This window comes from Perognathus longimembris, chromosome 23, assembly GCF_023159225.1.
Source record: "Perognathus longimembris pacificus isolate PPM17 chromosome 23, ASM2315922v1, whole genome shotgun sequence".
NCBI lineage: Eukaryota > Metazoa > Chordata > Mammalia > Rodentia > Heteromyidae > Perognathus > Perognathus longimembris.
Window position 1 is genome coordinate 6,127,257 of NC_063183.1, and position 15,535 is coordinate 6,142,791.

General features: G+C 50.8%; 2 protein-coding genes across 4 annotated transcripts; one reads left to right on the top strand and one right to left on the bottom strand.

The window, feature by feature from the left end:
* Nucleotides 1-54: 54 nt before the first annotated feature.
* Nucleotides 55-14,759, bottom strand: LOC125340727 (sulfotransferase 1A1-like). Of its 3 annotated transcripts, XM_048332525.1 has the most exons (9): nt 14,241-14,759; nt 13,354-13,557; nt 13,130-13,255; nt 12,947-13,044; nt 11,924-12,050; nt 11,736-11,830; nt 10,863-11,043; nt 10,670-10,743; nt 55-175 (listed from the first exon to the last, which is right to left on the bottom strand). In XM_048332525.1, the coding sequence occupies exons 2-9, from the start codon at nt 13,499-13,501 to the stop codon at nt 137-139; spliced, it is 888 nt and encodes a 295-aa protein (XP_048188482.1). In that variant the 5' UTR covers nt 13,502-13,557; nt 14,241-14,759; the 3' UTR covers nt 55-136. The 3 variants fall into 3 exon arrangements, with proteins under 3 accessions (XP_048188482.1, XP_048188481.1, XP_048188480.1); XM_048332524.1 differs by lacking the exons at nt 10,670-10,743; nt 10,863-11,043; nt 11,736-11,830; nt 11,924-12,050 and adding exons at nt 368-548; nt 1,018-1,112; nt 1,203-1,329 and having other exon boundaries at nt 55-249; nt 14,241-14,583; XM_048332523.1 differs by lacking the exons at nt 10,670-10,743; nt 10,863-11,043; nt 11,736-11,830; ... (3 more) ...; nt 13,354-13,557; nt 14,241-14,759 and adding exons at nt 368-548; nt 1,018-1,112; nt 1,203-1,329; ... (2 more) ...; nt 2,225-2,376; nt 3,485-3,607 and having other exon boundaries at nt 55-249.
* On the top strand, nt 7,786-8,557 carry LOC125340730 (bolA-like protein 2). The gene is made up of 3 exons (XM_048332529.1): nt 7,786-7,963; nt 8,051-8,148; nt 8,416-8,557. The coding sequence occupies exons 1-3, from the start codon at nt 7,901-7,903 to the stop codon at nt 8,513-8,515; spliced, it is 261 nt and encodes an 86-aa protein (XP_048188486.1). The 5' UTR covers nt 7,786-7,900; the 3' UTR covers nt 8,516-8,557.
* Nucleotides 14,760-15,535: the final 776 nt, after the last annotated feature.

The following is a 15,535-nucleotide window of genomic DNA, read 5'->3' on the forward strand; positions in this document are numbered from 1 at the left end:
TTCAATGGTATATTCCTCATAGCTCAGGTTTCTCTTGCTTTCCAACAGAGGCTCTGTGTTGAACACATCATATTTTATTCTTGAGGTCATGATCAAGTTTTGTCGAATTCCTCTGAAGTGACTCCCGATGGCACATTCAGATCTCAGAGCGGAAAATAAAGTTGCAGCCCGCCATCTTGTCAGCATAATGAGCATCAAAGCGCTCATTCTGGGCCACTGTGAAGGTATTTTTCCAGTCTCCTGTGGTGCCTAGATGGGGACAGAAAGAAGCTGGAGTTTCAGCCACAGAGGAGGCCTGAAGTAAACCAGGGTGGATTTGCTATTAACCACCTGCTCTCCCCAAATACCCATGCTGGCCGGGGCCTACCTTTCCTCATGAAGGCGGAAACATTGTGGTCCATGAAGTCAGGAGGAACTGTGGTATAGTTAGCCATAGGGTTCTTCTTCATCTCCTTGAAGGTTGTGTGCTGGATGATTGAGTCTATGGTCTTCTCGGGTAAAGAACGGCCCACAAACTCCAGGATCTTTCGAATCTCTCTTTTGGGGTTCTGTAGTAGCAGAGGGACCCCCTTCAGTGGAGGTTTGGATTCTATCTTGGGCAAATGCCAGAAGTCTACCCCCTCTTAAGGTCACAGGGAGCTGCCCACTTACACTGTGGAACTCAAACCTAGCTCCAAGACTCTGTGCATCTTTGTGAGACACAGTACTGTAATCGCTTTCTATCCTGCCCTGAGTACCATATATATTCTTCTGGGAGAAGAGAGAGACAGTCTTTCATCTCTGTGGCCCGAGCTTGCCCCCCATAGGAGAGGGAGAAGCAGGAGCAGGGAATTGCTAATGGTTGACAAGGGTCTACAGTGCCTCTGCTGAGCTGGTCCTGTTGGTAAGAGCTCACATGCAGCGTGGGAGACCAGAGGGAAAATCCTGGGGTACAGGGGCTGAGGCCCTGGGCAGATCCCTGTGGGCTTCCTGTTCCCCAGCCTCCAGAGGGAGGGAAGCATCAGCAGGTGGCCTCACCTCCTTCAGGTCTTCATAGAAGAGGTACAGAACGGGGTGGGTGCGGCGGAGTTCCCACCACTCCTGCACATGCTGGTACCATGACCCGTAGGACACTGGGGAGGGACACAGGCAGACACACAGCTGGGCTTAGTCTTAGCCTCTGCGCCTCAGCTCCAGCCTCCTTTCTGCACAGCCAGGCTCACCTGTCCCCTTCATGAAGTTCTCCAGGAAGCTGTCCCAGGTGCCGGGGTCAGGGTGCACTTTGGCCATTAGGTAGAAATTATAATAAGAGACGGCCACATCCTTGGCATTGCGGGCAATGTAGATGACCTGCAGGGACAGACCCCCATACCCCAAACCATCACCACACTGCACCCCACACTGGCCCTGGCTCCCCATTCTACATTCCTGTTTCCTTTCTCAGCACTCAATTTAGGAGTTTTCTCTAGGTATGGTAGCTAAGGAGGAAGCAGGCTGAGGCTGATTTGTTGAAACTGTGGTATGGGGGCAACCAAGCTGGTCTTGAACCCTAATTTGATGCCAGAGTCCTGGCATATTTTATTCTAATCTGTCCCTTCAATCACATCACTGGAACAAGGCAGATCCTGGCCCCACCAGCCCCCCTCAGTATCCTGTGAGCACCTGAGTCTCTCAGGTAAATGTCTAGATTTCCTGCCCATACTGAGTGTCTCCATTTCCTGGTCTTTTAGACTCTGTGACAGACAGGCACATGTGCTCACAATGACACAGGACTAGAGAAGCCTTCTCAAAACAGGGCCAAAGCTGGCATGTCCAGGGTCCCTGCTTCCTCACCTTGACTTTCTGGTCCAGCAGGCTCTGGGGTATCAGAGACAGAGGTAAGTGTGTCTTGAGCAGGCGTGGGGCTGGTGTATGTTCCAGAGTCTCTAGACCTATGGGTGGGCAGGGAAGGTCAAGTGAGCTAAGGCCAGGTTCTACTTCTTGCCATGTCACTTACCCCCAGCTCCCCTCCACACACCAGAGGGAATGCCTGGACACTGGAATTCAAGAAAAGGCACCCTCTCATAGATTGGGGCCCGACGACACTTCTCGAGATCACCAGCCTGGTAGATCATGTCCAGTATCTCACTCACCCAAGTGGTGCCTGGAGAGAGGAATGTCAGGGAGAAATGGGCTGAGAGTCTGGTCCTGCTCAGCAAATCGAGGACTACAGCCTGGGAGGGGAAAGTGAGCCTTGCCTGCTTACCAGACTTGGGGTACGTGCTGATGAGCAGATCATCAGGCCAGGCCTGGAAGTCCTTCATCGCCAGAGTTGCCTCTGCAAAGTACTTGATGAGTGGCACTCCCTGCACGTGCACCAGCGGTTGGCGGTAGACATCCTGGACGAGCTCCATGCTGCTGCATCAGGAATCAAAGCCCAGCCCACTGTGTTAACAAGGTCACAGTACCATTTCCTGAACCCTTCCTTTGGGGTGAGGACTTGGAGGTGTCCAAGAGTTGGGCAATTTGGCCAGGCTTCCCGAGCCAACAGGAGGTGGGGCTAGATCCAAAGACTGGTTTAACTCCTGCTTGGGGCTGTGCTCTGCGGTCACCTGGGCTTGCCTGCACAGCCTTCTGTGACCCCAGTTAGCACCACGGCCCTGACCAAGTGAAGCACTGTGGGGAGGGGAGGGGAACTCAGCATGGCAACTCTCCAGGAGATTCTAGCATGTACTTTTTTTTTTTTTTTTTTTTTGCCCCTAGCCCTGGGGCTTGAACGCAGGGCCTAGGCACTGTCCCCTGAGCTTCTTTGCTCAAGACTAGCACTCTACCACTTGAGCTACAGTGGCACTTGTGGCTTTTCCTGTTTCTGTGGTACTGAGAAATCAAATCCAAGGCTTCATGCAAGCTGGGCAAGGACTCGTCCACTAAGCCACATTCCAGCCCTTGGGCACAGACTTTTGAGAAGGTAAGACCAGTTCTGTTGGTGGTGGTCATGAACTCAGGGCCTCGGTGCTCTCCCTGTTTTTTCACTCAAGGCTAGCGTTCTACCGCTCTGAGCCATGGTGCCACGTTCATTTTTTAGGTGTGGTTAATTGGATATAAGAGTCTCATGAACTTTACTGCCTTTTACTGGCTGGCTTCAAACCATAATCCTTAGATCTTAGCCTCCTGAATAGCTAGGGTGTTTTCCTCTTGTAGCTTCAAGCCCTATCTGTATCCTGTCTTGAGCTTCCTGGACTCCCTGTTGACTTACAGAAACATCTCCAGCCAGCTAATCTTAGGTTCCTACTTGAAAAACCAAGCTCCAGCTTGTTATTAAATAAACACAGCTAGTGGAACCACTGACCTTATCTTGGGATGAATAAGCAAAGCTGAAAAGCAGAGGGGAAGGATGGAATTGCCTTCTGAGATGGAAAGTCTGTAGGGAAACATCAAGGGAGGGTAGAGGCCCCAGGGAGGGATCAAACAGTGTCAGGATTGGAGGTAGGGCTGGGGGGGGGGGGGCGGCGAGGGGCTCACTCACCAGATTTGGAAGGATTCTGCCCTGTGACCTTCTGAGGTGCGGTGGGGGAGCAGCGGCTTAGCTTGGCAGGGTTGCACTGTCGAGTGCAGAGCTGCTCTGAGCTCACACTTTCTGGGTCCCAAGTTGTAGGGAGGTGGAGCCAGGACTGGAACTGGCTGTACTCTTGGAAGGAAGGGGTGGAGTTGGGGTGTCCAGAACACCCACCCTGTCAGGAACCAGATTCACAATAACCTGAAATCACAGGATTGGTTTAGCGCACAGGGAAATAAAGACTGAAACCATGCAGAAGGTGGGGGGTGGCTTAAGCTGTGATTCCCTTCAGTCTTTATCACCTAATCTCTACCCCTGCAAGGACTGTCAACATCCAGGTTTTTCTCTGGGTCCCAGTGGGGCAGAAGGAAGAGAGAGGGTATTAAGATCACTCACCTTCCTGCTGGCTTCAGGCAGGTTTTGATACCAAAGTTCCAGACTGGGAGATGCTGGCACTTAGTTCTAGAACTACCTTCCCTGAAGTCAAGGAAGTCCAGTGTGATGGGAGTACACAGGGGAGATACACGTCAACTGGTCAGCCCTCCTCTCGGCTATTCCTTTACCCAGGTCTCTACAAAAGCATCCAGAGGAGGCAGACTGGCAACTCACATCTGTAATCCTAGCTACTCAAGGAATCTGAGGGCTTGGGATCACAGTGCTAGGCCAGCCTACAATTCAAAGCCAGCCCAGGCAGGGAGGAACTTCTATGAGATTTATTTATTTATTGGTCACTTGTGAAGCCTGGGTGCTGTCCCCTGAGCTCTTTTGCTCAAGGCTAATGCTCTACCCCTTTGAGCTATAACACCACTTCTGGTTTTCTGGCAGTTGATTCTCACAGACTTTCCTGCCCAACCTGATGTTGAACCATGATCCTCAGATCTCAGCCTCCTGAGTAGCTAGGATTACAGGCAGGAGTCACCAGAGCCAAGCACCATGAGATTATCTCTGATCAACTACTAAATACTAAAAAAAAAAGAAAAAGAAAAAAATGCTGGAAATGGAACTGTGGTTCAAGTCCTAAAGCACTAGCCTTGAGCAAAACATGCTCAAGGACAGTGCCCAGACCCTAAGTTCAAGCCTCAGGACTGGGGGTAAGAAAGCATCAGAAGGTACTGTTACCATTTAGCTGACAAGGATCCTTTTGCTCTACCTGGATGGGAATTGTGGGTAGGTAAGAACTCTTCTTGCACTGGATATGTGGGGCCCTAGAGCACCCAAGGTCAAGGTTCAGGATTGACAGACCTAGCTTACAGGTCCACGGTCAGAAATCTAGGGCCCTCACCACTCCAGGCTTTGGTAAACTGAGAATTAGGAATGAGGCATGGCTCAGGTAGTAGAGCAATTTGCCTGGCAAAGGGAAGGTCTTGGGTTCCAACCACAATACCACCAAAAAAGGAGGAGGAAAAGGCAGAGATTTATAGCTCTGGGTATGCAGATTGGAGGCTTTGTTGTTGTTTTGTTTTGCTTTGTTGGTTTTTGGGCTTGAGCTCAGACCTGGTCCCTGTTCCTGAGCTCTTTTTGCTCAAAGCTAGTGCTCTAATACTTGGAGCCACAGCCCCACTTCCAGTTAATAAGTGGTTACTTGTAGATAGTCTCATGAGCACTTTTCTGCCTGGGCAGGTTTTGAACCACGATCCTCAGACCTCAATCTCCTGAATAGCTAGGATTTCCGATGTAAGCTACTGGTGCTCAGTTTCCCTGGAACTTGTGTGTGTGTGTGTGTGTGTGTGTGTGTGTGTGTGTGTGTGTGTGTGTGTGTGTGTGTACCAGTACTGGGGCTTGAACTCAAGGCCTGAGCAGTGGCTTAGCAGAAGCCCTAGGTTCGATTCCTAAGCACCCCATAAATAGAAAAGTCTGGCAGTGGTGCTGTGGCTCAAGTGGTAGAGTGCTAGCCTTGAGCAAAAAGAAGCCAGGGACAGTGCTTAGGCCCTGAGTCCAAGCCCAAAAACTGCTCCCCCCGCCCCCCCAAAAAAGGCCTGGGCATTGTCCCTTTGCTTTTTTGCACAAGGCTATAAAGTATGGATACTGGGTCTAACTGGTGCCATCTTGGCAGATGATGGGGAAAATCTTAGAGGTGAAATCCCACTCCCACTCCCAGGTGATATGCATTCCTTTATTCCTAGAAATAGATGGGCAAGGACTTGGACAATTGTTCCCAGACCTGCCAGACCATGGTGTCCCTCTTCAACTCTCCATTCGAATTGATCAGATTTGTTGAGATTATTTTTCTGCTCTTTATTTACTGCCCTTGTGGTTCAGTTTCCTAACAATATAAAGTGCATGTGAAACTGCACATTTTGGAGGGACATGTGTCTGCTCGCTTTCTAATAGACTCCTGATCCAACCTCTCAAAATGTGGCTTCTCTGTATCTCATGATAGAATTCACGTAACAGTTGGTGTTCTATTACTTGAGCCACACCTGTACTTCTGGCATTCAGTGACTAATTAGAGACGAGAATCTCATGGATTTTCCTGCTGGGGCTGGCTTCAAACCACAATCCTCAGATCTCAGCCTTAGAAGTAGCTAGGATTACAGGTGTGAGTCACTGGTCCCAGCACTCTCTGCAACTCTTCAGCTGCCTCTCAGTGCTACTGCTACTACCATTGCTGTTCCTGTCAAAAAACTACTACTGCCAATGCCATCATCTGTGGCTGCTTCTGTTGCTACTGCCGATACGTCCACCTTCCTCTACTTCCTTCCGGTTACCAGTTCCATGTGATTTTCATGGTGAAGATCAGAGTTAGGTAAGAAATGACACTCCAGGAGATCATTTATGGGGCGCAATGCTGCAACCCCAGGTGGAAGCACAGAGGGTATTTGCAACTGGCCCACAAAGCTGAAAAAGTGGCTTAGATAGCAAGAAAAGGAGTGTGGCAAATGTGCGGACACCAGTCATACCAGCAACTCATGCAAAAGAATATTTGAGCCTGGCCAATAACAGGCCCTCAAAAAAAAGTGCCTGGGCACCTGGGCACTGTCCTTTTAAGTTTTTCACTGGCTCTTGAACTACAACTCTACTTCTTGCTTTTTGGTGATTCATTGTAGATAAGAATCTTATAGTTTCCCTGTCCTGGCTGACTTCCAATTGCAATTCTCAGGTCTCAGTCCCCTGAGTAGTTAGGATGACAGGTGTGAGCCACCAGAGCCTCGCTAACAGGCTTTTTATTTATTTATTTTGTAAGTCATGGGCCTTAAACTCAGAGTCTGGGTGCTGTCTCTGAGCGTTTTTTGTTTTGTTTTTTTTCTTTGCCAGTCCTGGGCCTTGGACTCGGCCTGAGCACTGTCCCCTGGCTTCTTTTTGCTCAAGGCTAGCACTCTGCCACTTGAGCCACAGTGCCACTTCTGGCCATTTTCTATATATGTGGTGCTGGGGAATCGAACCCAGGGCTTCATGTATACGAGGCAAGCACTCTACCACTAGGTCATATTCCCAGCCCTCTCAGTATTTTTGCTCAAGCTAGCACCCGACAACTTTGAGCTACAGCTCCACTTTTTGTTTTCTGGAGCTTTACTGGAGATAAGAATGTCACAGACAGGGCTGGGAATATGGCCTAGTGGTAAAGTGCTCGTCCCGTATACATGAAGCCCTGGGTTCGATTCCTCAGCACCACATACATTGAAAAAGCCGGAAATGGTGCTATGGCTCAAGTGGCAGAGTGCTAGCCTTGAGCAAAAAGAAGCCAGGGACAGTGCTCAGGCCCTGAGTTCAAGCCCCAGGACTGGCAAAAAAAAAAAAAAAGGATGTCACAGACATTCCTTTCTAGTCTGATTTTGAACCTCGAGCCTCAGATCTCAGCCTCCTGAGTAGCTAGGATTACAGGTGTAGGTGACGAGTGCCCAGTTTGGCTTACTCTTTGATCACAAAGTCCATCCCAAACTGTATTGTGTGAGTCTAGACCAGGGAATGAACTCCGGGTCTCCTGCTCTCGCTACTGTCATCCTTAGTTACCGGGCGCTATCTTTCCAACCAAGGTTTCAATCCAATATTTCTGCAGCAACTGGGAATGCAAGATTGCCTGTTTCTAAAGAAGTTGATGGGAATCAAACCCAGCAACGCAGCTTCGGGCGCCCTCTGGTGGCTGGAAGTACTAGGCTGCCGAACCCCCGCGGCGCTGAGAGCTGCCAGCGCGAACCAATCAGCGCCCGCCCCCGCAGGGCCCGTGCTCAGGACGATTCTGATTGGCTAGCAGGTGGCAGGCGCGGCCACCCTGGGCTGTTGGAAACGCGTTTTGCGTGAGGGCGGAAGTTCCGCCTTTCAGGCGCTCCCGTAAGGGCGGAAGTCGCGCCGCAGCGGAAGCGGCTTCTGTTGGCCGGGAGTGACGTGTGGCCCGTTGGAGGTGGGGCTGTGTCCCCGCCGGGCGGCCGCCCCCGCTGGGTCGCGGCCATGGAACTCGCCGCCGGCTGCCTCCGGGAGAAGCTGCTGCGGGGCCTGGAGGCGGAGCACGTGGTGAGTTGAGCCGCCGGGCCCGCCCCGACGCGGGCCGAAGGGCTCCTGGGGGCGGGCCCGCAGCGACCCCGTTCTCCTGCCTCGTAGGAAGTGGAGGACACGACTTTCAACCGTTGCGCCACCAGCTTCCGAGTCCTCGTCGTGTCGGCGAAGTTCGAGGGGAAGCCACTGCTTCAGAGACACCGGTGAGCCTCTCGGACCCTCACCCCGCGCGGCCCCCGGTCCGGCCCACAGCCTGGCCACCGGTCCGTTCCCCCTGCCCGGGGTCCTCAGCCCTGCAGTCAGGCCCACGACCCCGACGGCCGCCTCTGTGGTCCCTGCTGGTTGTATTTCGGCTTCTGTGGTCCTCTGATATTCCCACGGCTCGCCGACACCACGACCTCGGGGAAACCGGTGGCTCCGCGGTGGCGCCGGCTTCGGGGACCATCGGTGTCCCATCCTATCTTCCTCAGGCTGGTGAATGAGTGCCTAGCGAAGGAGCTCCAGTGCATCCATGCCTTTGAGCTGAAAACCCTGACCCCAGAGCAGTGGAGGAAGCAGTGTCATAAATGAGGGATGAAGTCTGTGCAGCTATTAAATGATAAAGAAATCAAATCGGGACAGTTTCTTGTATCGGTGTTGTGTGTGGGAGGGATGCCGAGTTTAGTCTTGTTCCTGCTTATCCTCCATCCCTGTGGACAAATTCCTCTGCGGATCTGCACCTCTAGGTCTTAAGTCTTTCCCACGACTTGCCTTGCAAACCTCTAGGCCTCCAGCGATGTGTACTATCTACCCAACTCCCCAGACGCCAGGGACTTCCTGCTCCCACCCAAATGGGTGGGTAGGGGAGGTTTATACACCCAACCCATGCAGTTCTTTTCCAAAATATCTTTCCAATAGGAAATTGTATAGAGAAAAGGGCTTAGTATAACACTTTTGACAGGGGCTGGGAATGTGGCTTAGAGGTAGAGTGCTTGCCTAACATGCCTGAAGCCCTGGGGTTCCATCCCTCAGCACCCTATAAATAGAAGGGAAAAAAAGCCGGTGTGGCAGCAGTGGCTCAAGTGGTAGAGTGCTAGTCTTGAGCAAAAAGGAAGCCTGGGACAGTTCTCAGGCCCTGAGTTCAAGCCTCAGGACTGGCAAAATAAATAAATATAAAGCTTTTGACAGGGTTAGCACATTATGAACCAAGCCCTGTGTGCCAAGACACCCACCTGAACGGCCCTGTGATATTCTAGTCCTACAATCCTGAACAAATTGAGTTGTAAACAGAACACTGCCCCCTCCCCCCACCCCCAGCACCATTTGATAGGACCTGACAGGCCTATTTCTGCAGGGTCCTGCTTTGAGAGATCAGGGCAAGTGGGGTTCACAGAAAGCAGAAAAGACAACAGCTAGCTACAGTGTGCAGTAGCAGGGCCTAGTCTAGGATTCAATTTGCCCTTCAGCTAGCAAGTCTTCTAAGTCTGTCTTGGCTTCCTCATCTGAAAATCAGGGTCAGGTTTATTAGATTGCTTCTACGCTTTTCCTTATACACAGACCTAGAGTTGGAAAGATGTCTGCTATGGCCTTTGGCAAGTAGAGATGAGGAGCCCAAGCCCTGTGAATGTGCCAGATCAACCTCCTGCTTTCCTGTCAGCTCTGACCCACCTGATGCGCTAACTCCTGCAGCCAAAAGACTGTTCTGCCCCTTACTTCTGAGTGAGGCCTATAGTAGCCAGGTTGTTTATTCCTTTAACAACAGCTGGGGACTGGCACTTGCGCCCCCCACTCCACCCCACCCCACAGCTCTGCACTGTGAGGCAGCCTCTCCCTTTGCATTTCCCCTTGCTTGCTTCCTAATAATGAGGGAGAGCTCTGAGCAGCAGGAGCTGGACTCCATGGCCCCAGAGTAGCAGTGTGGGCAGAAAAGGCAGGGAGCCTCCATTCCCGGAGTCCCATCTGGAGCTCGGGACTGGGAAGGAATGGGCAGAGGGCCCTGTCTATCTCAGTAGCTTTTCTTCTTTTTTGGCGGGGTTGAACTGGGGTTCGAACTCAGAGCTTGGTGCTGACTAGGCAGGGGCTTCACCATTTGGGTTATACTTCTAGCTGTTCTTATAGCTCACATTTCTTCTATCATATATATATATATATATTTTTTTTTTTTTAATCATCTGGGTGCTGTTCCTGAGCTCTTCAGCTCAAGGCTAGCACTCTACCACCTGAGTCACAGTGCAACTTTCCATTTTCTGGTGGTTAATTGGAAATAAGAGTCTCATGGACTCTCCTGCCTGAACCATGATCCTCAGATCTCAGCCTCCTTAGTAGGATTACAGGCGTGAGCCATCAGCACCTGGCTCATATTTAATTCTTTTTTTTTCTTTCCAAGACATTATTAAATATCCATGCTCAACATTATTAGGTAAATCAGCCTTTCTCAAGCTGTTGTTTTTAAATGGCAAAGGTATAACTTGGCACATGAAAAGAGAAAATAACTGGAGCTAGCATCACTCAATGACATATTTATATGGGCCACATTCAACCAGATAAAAGTTGTCACCCCTGTGAAGCAGGGAGAGGCAGCCCAAGAGCCACCACAACAGACCAGACAGCAAAGGGCGTAATCTTGAGCTGAAAGAGCTTCTCATATTTAATTCTTGAGGTCATAGTTTTGGTCAAACTCCTCTGAAGTGACTCCTGGTAATATAGTTAGATCTGACAACGAAAGGTGAGGTCACAGCCTGCCATCTTGTCAGCATAGTGGGCATCAAAGCGCTCGTTCTGGGCCACCGTGAAGGTGTTTTTCCAGTCTCCTGTGATGCCTGGATGGGACAGAAAGAAGATGGAATTTCAGCCACAGAGGAGGCCCCAAGTGGACCAGGTGGACTTGCTAACTGTTACCACCTACTTTCCTCAAATACCCACCCTGGCTAGGGCCTACCTTTCCTCATGAAGGGGGAAACACTGTGGTCCATGTGGTGACTGGGTATAGTGGTGTAATTAGTCATAGGGTTCTTCTTCATCTCCTTGAAGGATGTGTGCTGGACAATGAGGTCTATGGTTTCATCAGGCACAGAGCGTCCCAGAAATTCCAGGATCTTTCGAATCTCCCTTTTGGGGTTCTGCAACAACATAGAGACCCTTCATGAAGTGGAGGTTTGGATGGTACATTGGCCAAACACCAGCAGCTGCCCTCTCTTAAGGCCACAGGGAGCCGCCCACTTGCTGTGAGGAACTCTCAGGCTTAGCTCTTAGACTCTGGGCCTCTTTCCCTGGAGCAAACTAATCATTTCCTACTATGCCATCAAGGACTGAGCCCAGTGCATCCTTCTGGTCAAGTACAGCAGTGGTCTTTCATTGCTGGGACCCACGCTGACACCTCATAGGAAAGAGGGAAAGGCGGGAGCAGAATTGCTAATGGATCACAGCACATGTGGGTAAAACATGTGCTTGGAGATTAGGGCAAGCATTGCCATGTCCTCTGCTGAGCTAATGTTGATGGCACAGCTGGTGTATAGAGGCTAAGTCTGGCGCTCGGTGGACCAATTCTCTAACAGAGACTCACCAAGCCCTGGTTTGAGCCTCTGAACAGGAAAAAAAGACTGATGGTGTGGCTTCAATGGAAGAGCACCACTTAGCAATTGAGAGGCCTGAGGTCAAAGGCTAGTTCCTGGGGAGATTTGGATGGTGTACAGGAGGCGGAAATGGAAATCCTAGACCAGGGACCCCAGCCAAGGTCCTAGGAGACATAGTCCCTGTGGGCTTCCTGTTCCCCAGCCTCCAGAGGGAGGGAAGCGTCAGCAGGTGGCCTCACCTCCTTCAGGTCTTCATAGAAGAGGTACAGAATGGGGTGGGTGCGGCGGAGCTCCCACCACTCCCGCACATGCTGGTACCATGACCCGTAGGACACTGGGGAGGGACACAGGCAGACACACAGCTGGGCTTAGTCTTAGCTGCTGCACCTCAGCTCCAGCCTCCTCCTTTCTGCACAGCCAGGCTCACCTGTCCCCTTCATGAAGTTCTCCAGGAAGCTGTCCCAGGTGCCGGGGTCAGGGTGCACCTTGGCCATGCGATGAAAGTTATAATAAGAGACGGCCACATCCTTGGCATTGCGGGCAATGTAGATGACCTGCAGGGACAGACCCCCATACCCCAAACCATCACCACACTGCACTGAACACTAGTCCTGGCTCCCCACCCTGCCTTCCTGTTTCACTTCTCAGCCCCCCGTTTATGAGTTTTCTATGGGTTTAGTAGCTAAGGAGGAAGCAGGCTGAGGCTGACTTGTTGAAACTGTGGTATGGTATGGCATTTAAAGCCTGCTTTAATGTAGTTATGGTTTGGATATGGGGTTTCACCCCAAAAGGTACATCTGTTGAAGGCCTGGTCTTGTTCGTAGTACTGTGGAGAAATGTTTGAATCATGAGGGCTCTGACTTAATTGATAGTTTACAGCCACTGATGGCCTATTTTTATTTTTTTTTTTTGGCATTTTTGGTGAATGACAGTAACTAGGATTTGGGGTTTTATTAGAGGATGGATGTCACTTTGGGCATCACTGTGATGGGTTTATCAGGTCCCTGCTGTGACATGATGTTGATTTCACTATAGCCTTCTATATTTCACCACAAGCCAAAAAAAATAAAAATAAAAAAAAGCCCTTGATCATGGACTAGAACATTAAAACAACATAAACCTTTCCTCGAGTTGCTTATCTCTGATGTTTTTTCAGTGATAACTAGTACAAATGCAAAGTCATGGCTGGTGGCTAGAATCATATTCTATACTAATCTTACCACCTTCAATCTCCACACACAGACTGGAACAAGGCAGACCTGGGTCCCACCAGGCCTTTTCAGTGTCCTGCGAGAAGCTAGATATCTCAGAGGTACCCTAAAGTGTCTCACTTTCCTGATCCTCTAAACAGATATGGAACCTCCCCACTTGCAATGTCACAGGGCTGGAGGGGGCCATCCCAGAACAGGACCAAAGCTCATGTGGCCAGGGCCCTGCACCTGCCTCTCACCTTGACCTTCTGGTCCAGCAGGCTTTGGGGGAGCAGGGCCAGGGGCAAGTGTGTCTTGAGGAGCCGGGGGGCTGCTGTATTTTCCAGAGCTTCTCTACCTAATGGTGGGCAGGGAAGGTAAAGTGATCTGAAGCCCTGTCCTATGTCCTGCCATGTTATTTTCCCTTTTGCTCTTCCACACACCTGAGGGAACACCTGGGCTTGTGAACTCAAGGAAGGGCACCCTCATGTAGATGGGAGCCCGACGACACTTCTGCAGATCACCATCCTGATAGATTATGTCCAGTATCTCACTCACCCAAGTGGTGCCTGGTGAGGAAAATTGGGGTGAGTTGGGCCAAGGGCCTGGCCCCACTTACCTGTTGTGCACTGCAGCCCAAGACAGGAGGGTGGGCCTGCCTGCTTACCAGACTTGGGGTACGTGCTGACAAGCAGGTCATCAGGCCAGGCCTGGAAGTCCTGCAGCAGCCTTGTCCCCTCTGCAAAGTACTTGATCATTGGTATGCCCTTCATATCCACCAGTGATGGGCGGGTGGTGTCCTGGACCAATTCCATGTGTTTCCTCAGGAGACTCAGCCTTACCCACTTCTCTTAGCACAACCACAACAGCCCTATTTGGATAGTAATAATAATTATTATTATTTTGGAGGTGGTATGAGGACCTCATGCTTGCTAAGCTGGTACTCTACCATTTAAACCATTCATCCAGCCCTGCCTTTTACTGCTTATTTTGGAGATGGAGTCTAGTGGCCTTTCCTACCCATGTTAGCCTTGATCTGCAGTCCTCCAGATCTCAGCCTCCTGAGTAGCCACTGGCACCTGTCCCATTTGATTTGTTTTGTTTTTGTTTTTGTTTTTTTGTTTTTTTGGCCAGTCCTGGGCCTTGGACTCAGGGCCTGAGCACTGTCCCTGGCTTCTTCCCGCTCAAGGCTAGCACTCTGCCTCTTGAGCCACAGCGCCGCTTCTGGCCATTTTTTCTGTATATGTGGTGCTGGGGAATCGAACCTAGGGCCTCGTGTATCCGAGGCAGGCACTCTTGCCACTAGGCTATATCCCCAGCCCAACCTGTCCCATTTGAATTCTTGCTTTGGGATTGGGATCCTGAGGCTTGGGAGATTGATTTGTCCAAGCTCACCAAGCCAGCAAGTGGAGCGGGGAGATTCATGGGGAAAGAGCAGGATAGAAGCTCCAACCAGGGATCAAACAGAAGTTTGGTCATAGCTGGAAGATGTTGGAGCTGAGAGCTGGGCATTGCATGGTGGTCTGTCCCAACCATCCCCACTCCGGCACTCACCTTATCTGTGGGGATCTGCCCTGCGGCCTCCTGGGTGAGCAGGGGTGGGCAGGGTGTCCGGTGCACTGAGTGCAGAGCTGCTCTCAGAGTTGAAGGTTTTATAGGTCCTGAGTAAGAGGGAGGTGGAGCCAATACTGGAACTGGCTATCTCTGATTTGGGAAAGGTGGGGTTTAGTGGTAGAGTAAGTTCTGTTTTCTGACCAAGACTGGCAGTCTCCTCTGGAAGGAAAGGGTGGGGGAATCTATTTTCCATTGTAGCACCCCAGCTAGAAATATCCTCAGACCTGTCTGTATATCCGGTAAGTAGGTTGAGACTGTAGAGAACAAAAGGGGTGAAAGCAAGTGAAAGGACCAGGGCAGGTTGTTTTGTTCTTCCAGCTGTAATCTATGTCCTGCCTGCCTCATCTAAACTCCACCCCTGCAGGGCCAGTCAGTCAACTGACACCCTTTCTAACTGACCCAGTCAGGGAGAGGAGTAAGAAGAAATGGGCGGGACACTGAGCTTCTTGTTAGCTGATGGCTCCTGCTGTTGACAGGAAGGGTCTGAATTAGAACAAACAAGGCTTTCTGGGAACTAGCTGCTCTGAGGAGAATATGAAACTAGTGATGGAGTTGGCAGCTCCTCATAGGACAGAACAAGGGCACCGGAGTCCAAAGAGCCTGAAGGGAGTCCTCCTACTTTACCTTTTTTTTTTTTTTTTTTTTGGCCAGTCCTGGGCTTGGACTCAGGGCCTGAGCACTATATCTGGTTTCTCTTTGCTCAAGAATAGTACTCTGCCACTTGAGCCACAGGGCCACTTCTGGCCATTTTCTATATATGTGGTGCTGGGGAATCGAACCCAGGGCTTCATGTATAGGAGGCAAGCACTCTTGCCACTAGGCCATATTCCCAGCCCCTTACTTTACCTTTTTCTTACACTTGGAGTTAAGATCTAAAGTCAAGCTCAGCACTGGAGATGCAGATGGCTCAGCATGATGGGTGTGAGTTTCTTTTTTTTTTTTTTTGGCCAGTCCTGGGGCTTGGACTCAGGGCCTGAGCACTGTCCCTGGCTTCTTTTTTTGCTCAAGGCTAGCACTCTGCCACTTGAGCCACAGCGCCACTTCTGGCCATTTTCTGTATATGTGGTGCTGGGGAATCAAACCCAGGGCCTCATGTATATGAGGCAGGCACTCTTGCCACTAGGCCATATCCCCAGCCCGGGTGTGAGTTTCTAAGCCTCTAAAAAGTTGTACGGTAACCAGATGAGGTGCAGTGGCCTGGCCCATGCCCGTAATCCCAGCTACTTGGTAGATAG

What these genes read in the sequence shown, in the direction of transcription:
- LOC125340730 (XM_048332529.1), top strand. Translation starts at nt 7,901, where the DNA reads ATGGAACTCGCCGCCGGCTGCCTCCGGGAGAAGCTGCTGCGGGGCCTG. An exon ending in GCCTGGAGGCGGAGCACGTG is followed by an intron (nt 7,964 to 8,050) that starts GTGAGTTGAGCC and finishes CCTGCCTCGTAG; the next exon opens with GAAGTGGAGGACACGACTTT. An exon ending in CCACTGCTTCAGAGACACCG is followed by an intron (nt 8,149 to 8,415) that starts GTGAGCCTCTCG and finishes TATCTTCCTCAG; the next exon opens with GCTGGTGAATGAGTGCCTAG.
- LOC125340727 (XM_048332525.1), bottom strand. Translation starts at nt 13,501, where the DNA reads ATGGAATTGGTCCAGGACACCACCCGCCCATCACTGGTGGATATGAAG. An exon ending in CAGCACGTACCCCAAGTCTG is followed by an intron (nt 13,256 to 13,353) that starts GTAAGCAGGCAG and finishes TTTCCTCACCAG; the next exon opens with GCACCACTTGGGTGAGTGAG. An exon ending in ATGCCCACTATGCTGACAAG is followed by an intron (nt 176 to 10,669) that starts ATGGCAGGCTGT and finishes TATGCTGACAAG; the next exon opens with ATGGCGGGCTGCAACTTTAT.